Source organism: Microtus ochrogaster, chromosome 10 (genome assembly GCF_000317375.1).
Source record: "Microtus ochrogaster isolate Prairie Vole_2 chromosome 10, MicOch1.0, whole genome shotgun sequence".
Taxonomy (NCBI): Eukaryota; Metazoa; Chordata; class Mammalia; order Rodentia; family Cricetidae; genus Microtus; species Microtus ochrogaster.
The window spans coordinates 47,343,370-47,349,698 of NC_022016.1; the positions used below are offsets into that span (position 1 = coordinate 47,343,370).

Below are 6,329 nucleotides of genomic sequence, written 5' to 3' on the forward strand. Positions count from 1 at the left end.
AAAAAAGAAAAAAGAGGAAAGGCCAGCAATCACTGTGAAGGAAGTTGGGTGGATAGGTGGGGGAGCCAGACTCACCTGGCAGGAAGGACCGCGGTACCCGGGTGGACAGGTGCACTGTTCTACTTCCAACGCTGAGTCCTGGCCGGTGTTCTCCGGCACAGCCATGTCCATGCTAATGCCAGAGATCCTGGATGTGACAAGACACATGGTGGAGGGATGCTCACTGTGTCCTGGGAATACCCAGAGTCCTGAGCTCCATCACCACGTGGCTTTCATTCTTCTGCAGTCTCCTGGGCTGCGGCCAACCGCTCACATCTGCTGCTTCCTACCCTTTCCCCCTCCTCGCCTGGACACGCTACACTACCCAGCTCCTCCAGGGACTGCTGGAAAGCTGACTCAGGAGACACTGGTCCCCAGCTTCTTAGGATTCTGTAAGGGAGGCAGCAGCATGCTCTCCGTTCTACAGGCAGAGGGTGAGGGGTTACACCATGTTTCTGCTTAGTCTGGAGACCCCTCTGCCTGGCCCCGGCCCCAGCTACCTGCTCTCGGCCGGATGCTGGGTGTAGGATGCTTGGATGAGGAGGATGTCAATGTCTGCCAGGGCCATCAGCAGGTGCTCCCTTGTGGCTGGCTGCCCATCAGAACGCTGCCAGGCTTGCTGTCAAGGAAACGACATACGATCCATTCCTGCCCTGCTTTGTGCTGAGGCCCCGAAAGAGAGGAACAAGAAGGGATGGGATGGGGCTCACCTCTCGGAAGGGCACTATGAAGTTGGTGGGCTGCCCAGGGCTGGGCTCCCTTGAGGCGTGGTGCTCCAACGTGATGCCATTCCCCTGCAGTACCACCAGTGGTTGTCTGTGAAGGGGTGCAGAACTGGGCCGGGGCCGCTGGGTTACGGTGAAGCGCAGCTCTCCTCCATAGGAGGTCACCTGAGACGGGGTGGACAGGTTTTCAGTTGGAGACGTCAGTCAGGTTAGGCCATGTTCTTGCTATACTCTTAATGCCCTGCCTGTCTTGTTCCTCTGACCCACCCACCATGTCTCCTCGGAAGCTGGCGGGAAGGCTCCAGAAGTAGGGTCCAGACAGGAGGTTGTGGAAGGAGGAGAACAGCAGCTCCCCAGGTGCAGGAGACGAGATACCCTCACTGGTGGTGTGAGAACCTGCAGCATTCGTCAGGCTGAACCGAGAGGGCTGTTCGGAAGCCCCGAGGACCTGGAAATGCAGAATGTTGGACAGGGGCAATGGTGGTGGTGATAGTGGTGGTGGGATCTCCCCATTTGTCCTTCTAGCCCCGGGCATGACTGTCCCATCCAGCGGCCACCCTCTTGTGGGTACCTGGGCACGGCTCCAGGAGGAGCTGCTGCATTGGCGACTGACTCCCATGCAGAAGCACTTGAGGCAGCCGTCGGGGTTCTGCTTGCTCAGGTGGAAGAAGCCATCTCCGCACTCATTGCACAAGCGCCCCACCACATTGTTCTGTGGACACAGAGTCAGGAGCTGCAGCATGGCCCCCGGGAGACGCTGCCTGGAACTAGCAGCTGAATCCACCCACGGTCTAGATGGGGGGTCCCAGAGCACCATGGAAAACACTTATGTGTGAGGCATCACCGCCACCAGCACAATCACTGCCAGATCATCGGTGCTTACGGAAACCGCTATCCCTTTTCTCATTAGCTAAGAGGCTCACAAATAAGCTAGGATTTGAAACAAAGCAAGTCAATTGAATTGACAACCATGACAACTTATGATGGAAAATCCCATGTACCATGGCGAGTGCCTCTGCAGCCACCTCACTCAACTTGCTTAGAGCCTTGAGAGGAAGGTGGAGATTTCTCCATTCTCATGAAAGCGAGGCTTGAGACATGAACCAGGCGCACATGGTCACTCAGTGCGTTTTATCTACTCTTCGTTACAAGATCGGGAGTGCCTGACTGCAAAGCTCGCCCGGTTCCTTTCTCCACTGACATCTGAGTCTCCCACTATTGCTGTGACATCAACCCGACACCTGACAGAGTGATGCAGGTGAGGGCCAGAAGGCACACAACAGCTGCTGAGAGCACGTCAGGAAACTGAACTCAGGGCGGCCGACTCCTTAACCGGTGCTCCTACCCAAGGCCGGGACTTCCCTCATGGTATAGAAGACCAGCCAGCCTGGCCTATGGGCCTCAGGCAAGGCCAGCGTCCACTCGCCAAGGTACCAAAGAGGGTAGGCTCTCCTTCCTCCCTTGGCCACAGTTAGGCTAGGATCACGGTCTTGGAGAGAGCAGAGCCCACACACCTTACAGCGGCAGGCCTCTCCCGTGGTGCTCAGGCTGCCTCGCTCATCACAGCGCACGATTTCCTGGTCTGGAGGCAGAAGGAAAGCATTGGCAGATTGGGTTTGATGGGTGGCTCTCCAGGGATTCTAGGCATGAGCCGAGAAGGGGCAGAGGTGCCCCCCTCCCAGCGGGTTATGAGAAGAGGTGGTCACAATACTCACTGGTGGGTCTGCACTTCCCGCCTGGCTGGATGGGGTTGCCTTCATAGCCAGGGGCGCACCTGGGGGAGACAACACTGTCACACCCAGCCAGGGCATCCTGTCTCCATGACCCTCAACTGGACCCTATCAGCTTCTCACCTTTCACAGCGACGGCCCGTGTAGCCTGGGGCACAAGCATCACAGGTGGCTTGGCCATCCGTGTCCAGAAAGCAAGTGTCTGAGAATCTGTGGGGATCAAGTGGTCAGGGTGGAAGGGTAGAACTGGGGGTCTGACATGCTCATGCCAGGAAATGACCTCTGTTCCCACAGACACTTGGAGGGGCGTGATGCCATCTCCCGGTCCCTGTTCTTCCTCTGTGGCCTCATAGCAACCGTAGGACAGGAGATGGGCCCATTATACAGAAAGGGAAAATGAGGTCCACAAGAGATCAAAGAGCATGGGACAACTCAGTGAGAAGGTCAGGACTGAAATCTGTGTGGGTACCCAGTTTTCCTGACAGAGAATACCCCTACTTGCCAGACTACCATATCCTGAGCGGGGTCTGACCTTCGAGAAGCATCGATGTATGGGCAGGGGCAGGGCCGGCAGGCAGTGGCTGTGGCTTGTGTGGCATCCCCAAAGAAGCCAGCCTTGCACTTGTTACACTGAGGTCCTTCTGTGTTGTGTTGACAATTCTAGGACAGGAGAGGGTAGCGGGTAGCTCAGGTCTTACTGAGCAGAACCGGGTCAGACAGGCTCCAGAATGTTTCACAGCTGTGTAGACAGTAGCCTCAAGGTGCCTCCACTGGCAGTGGTAGCCCAGCACGGAAGCCAATCCCATCAATGGTTCCAAGCACCTTTTGACATGGATCCAAACCTGCCACCCTCTTCCAGGCTGCACCCAGGGCCAGTTCTGCCCTCAAGGCCATTCTGTCACCCCTATAGCTGCTCGGGAATCTGAAGACAGTGGCCTGTCTGTGCCTTCTCTTTGATCAGCTCTGCAATCCCAGTCCTCATCACTATCCCCAGAGGGAAGGTGTAATGTCTGGACCATGCTTCCTACAGCCCTTGCAAAGGAAGAGAGGCTTTTGGCTCCCTTGTCCAGATACTGTATCTCTTGTTAAGGTATCCAGAGGTCATGGTGATTCACCTGGAGCCATCCAAGCCATTCTAGAGGTCATGCCATGCTCATGGAGACAGGGGAGCCCCACTCCTGTCAAATGTCCAAGTGGCAGCTTGAGATACTCACCAGGCAGTGGCCATAGACAGGGTCACACGAGCTGGCATGGCCATTGCAATTACAGCCAGAGCAAGTGCCTAGGTAGGGCCCTCCAGGCACCCGGGTGAAGTGGGCATCACAGCTCTCGCAAGACAAACCAGAATAGCCAATGGGGCATCTGTGGGGATTGGATCAAGAGAATGGCTGCAGTAATGACATGCTTTGCTGTTTCACCTCTACTCCAGATAGCATCCCCATGATCCACAGCCAACTAGGGGCAGGTACCTGCACTCCTCTACACTGTGAGCACGACCGTGGTTGGTGGTGTGGGTGGCAGTGGTGTCCATGACAATGTCACTCAGTCCCACACTGGCCATCTTGGTGTTGTACACTGTCTGCAGCAGTATAGCCTCCAGGCTCGCCAGTGCCTGCAGCATCTCAGCCCGCTGCACGGGCCGGCCAGACTCATGGACCCAGTGTTCCTGGAGGGGATAAGGTTGTTTTGTCTATCAGTGCCTACGTGGCATGCATCACTCCGCCCTGGCCCATCTTCCCTCCTAGACCAACCCCGGGGACTCAGGTGCCACCAACCTCAGACAGCTGGACCTGGCGCTGGTTCAGAGTTCCGGGCTGGGTGGGTGTGTGGCCTCGGGAGTGAAGGCGGTAACCTGCACCCACGAGGATCACATCTGGTTTCTGTACTGGCTCCAGCATGCCTCGTGCCAGCTCATAGCGCACCTTGTAGCGCAGGGAGCCACCATAGGAGTCCACCTGGCCAACACAGGTAAGATCAGGGGGGGCAGCCATCCTGAAGCAGCTGCATCCTGTCCTCCAGTCCCTCACTCTGCCCCTCTGAGGCTCATAGAGTGCCCGGCATGGAAGGCTCATAGAGAAGTGGGCATGGAGAACCCAGACCATGGCAGACAGCATGTACCCAAGGAGGCCAGTGTGGGGCACTCTGGCCAGCCCAGAATAGGTGGTCAGGGAAGAACCCAAAGTGGGTTGAGAGGGCAGCAGACAGAGATCTTGCCTTGTCCCCAGAGAAGCAGCTGCCCTCACCTTGTTACCCAGAAACTGCTTGGGTAGGGCCCAGAAAGCATCATGGACGAGGAAGCGGCGTGACAGGTCAACCAGCTGGAACTCCTGCAGGGCCGGGTCGACCTGCAGCTGGGTGGAGGAGAGGGGGGGCACACCGGGCTGCGAGGGCATGGTCACATTCACACCTGTAAGGACAAAAGGCGGGTGAGGATTGCAGCCCACGATTAGCGGAGAACAACCACTCTGGAAGCAGGGACCCAGGAAGGGATATTAGAGAGAAAATAGAGGCATCTCTCTCTGGAAGTTAGGAAGCAGCAAAGCAGAGCTGGGCATGGAACACACTGGCAATCCCAGCACTCCTGGAGGATCATGAGTTCAAGTTGGAGGCCAGGATGGGCTACATAAAACCCTGTTTTAATCCACCCACAAAGAAGCATTGGCTCTTTTCCTTTTCTAGTCATTTGACCTCCTGAAGTTTTGGTGCATGGCCTAGGGAGGGCCATCATGGGAGCCATGTTAGAAGCCACAGTCAAGGAAAGGGCAAGAGGCTCTCTACAGCAGGACTTCCCAGAACCTTTGGACCATCAGACTGGGAACAGCCCACTGAAGTTAGCAGAAAACTATTTGGGGCTGAAGAATAGAAACCCAAGTTCTGCCTCCACCATGTTCCTGGGGCCTGACCCTGGACAAAAGTCTGTTTCCTTATCTATAAAACAATGATCCTGGTGGCCCAACTCATGGACTTATGAAGACAAAATGCACAAGCTGACTTGGTTGGGAGCACTGACTGCTCTTCCAGAAGTCCTGAGTTCAACTCCCAGCACCCACGGGGTGGCTCGCAACCATCCATAGTGAGATCTGGCGCCCCCTTCTGATATACAAACATACACACAGGCAAAACACTGGATGAATGATAAATAAATCAATCTTAAAAAAAAAGTTTTAAAAATGAGGGTAACATGAGGGAGGTGCTCAAAAAAGGGCTTTCTTTTATTGTTACGGGGTCGCTGGTCCAACCCTCTCCCCACATGTGCATCACCCTGGAGCTCCCATGCAGGATTTCCCCAAGCAGCACCCTTCACATGACAAGAGGAACACTGGGTACCTACACTCTGCCATTGGATGCTCATATGTCATTGGTGGCAATCCAACAGTTTGGCTTTTCGTGTGGTGTATGTGTGGACATGTTTGTGTGCAGATATATGTGAACGTGCGTGCGTGTGTGTGTGTGTGTGTGTGTGTGTGTGTGTGTGCGTGTGTGTGTGTGTGCCTGTGGGGAGAAAATAACTACATTGATTTATGTGTCTGCATGCACATGCCCCAGCATGCCTGTGGAGGTCAGAGGTCAACTTTAGGCAATCATCTTACAAGCCCTCTAGTTTTGTTTGTTTAGCTTGCTTTTGTTTTTGTCTTTTTACATAGCCTTGGATGTCCTGGAGCTCAGTATGTAGACCAGGCAGCCTCAAACTCACAGATATCTGCCTGCCTCTGGCTCCCAGTCTTGGGATTAAAAGGGTGTGCCACCATGTTTGGCTCCCCCACCTATTTTTTTTAATGATTTATTTTCTTTTCTTTGTTTTTTTAAAAATATTTATTTATTTATTATGTATACA

General features: G+C 54.7%; 1 protein-coding gene across 1 annotated transcript in view; it reads right to left on the reverse strand.

Moving 5' to 3' along the window:
* The window catches only part of Hspg2 (heparan sulfate proteoglycan 2), a 102,355-nt gene that overhangs the window by 49,147 nt on the left and 46,879 nt on the right, over positions 1-6,329 (reverse strand). Inside the window, 13 exon segments of the mRNA XM_013348417.2 lie at positions 76-187; positions 540-658; positions 750-929; positions 1,036-1,212; positions 1,336-1,476; positions 2,279-2,346; positions 2,480-2,538; positions 2,618-2,704; positions 3,027-3,154; positions 3,709-3,856; positions 3,964-4,160; positions 4,270-4,449; positions 4,738-4,901. Of these exon segments, the coding sequence (XP_013203871.1) occupies positions 76-187; positions 540-658; positions 750-929; positions 1,036-1,212; positions 1,336-1,476; positions 2,279-2,346; positions 2,480-2,538; positions 2,618-2,704; positions 3,027-3,154; positions 3,709-3,856; positions 3,964-4,160; positions 4,270-4,449; positions 4,738-4,901 (1,760 nt within the window).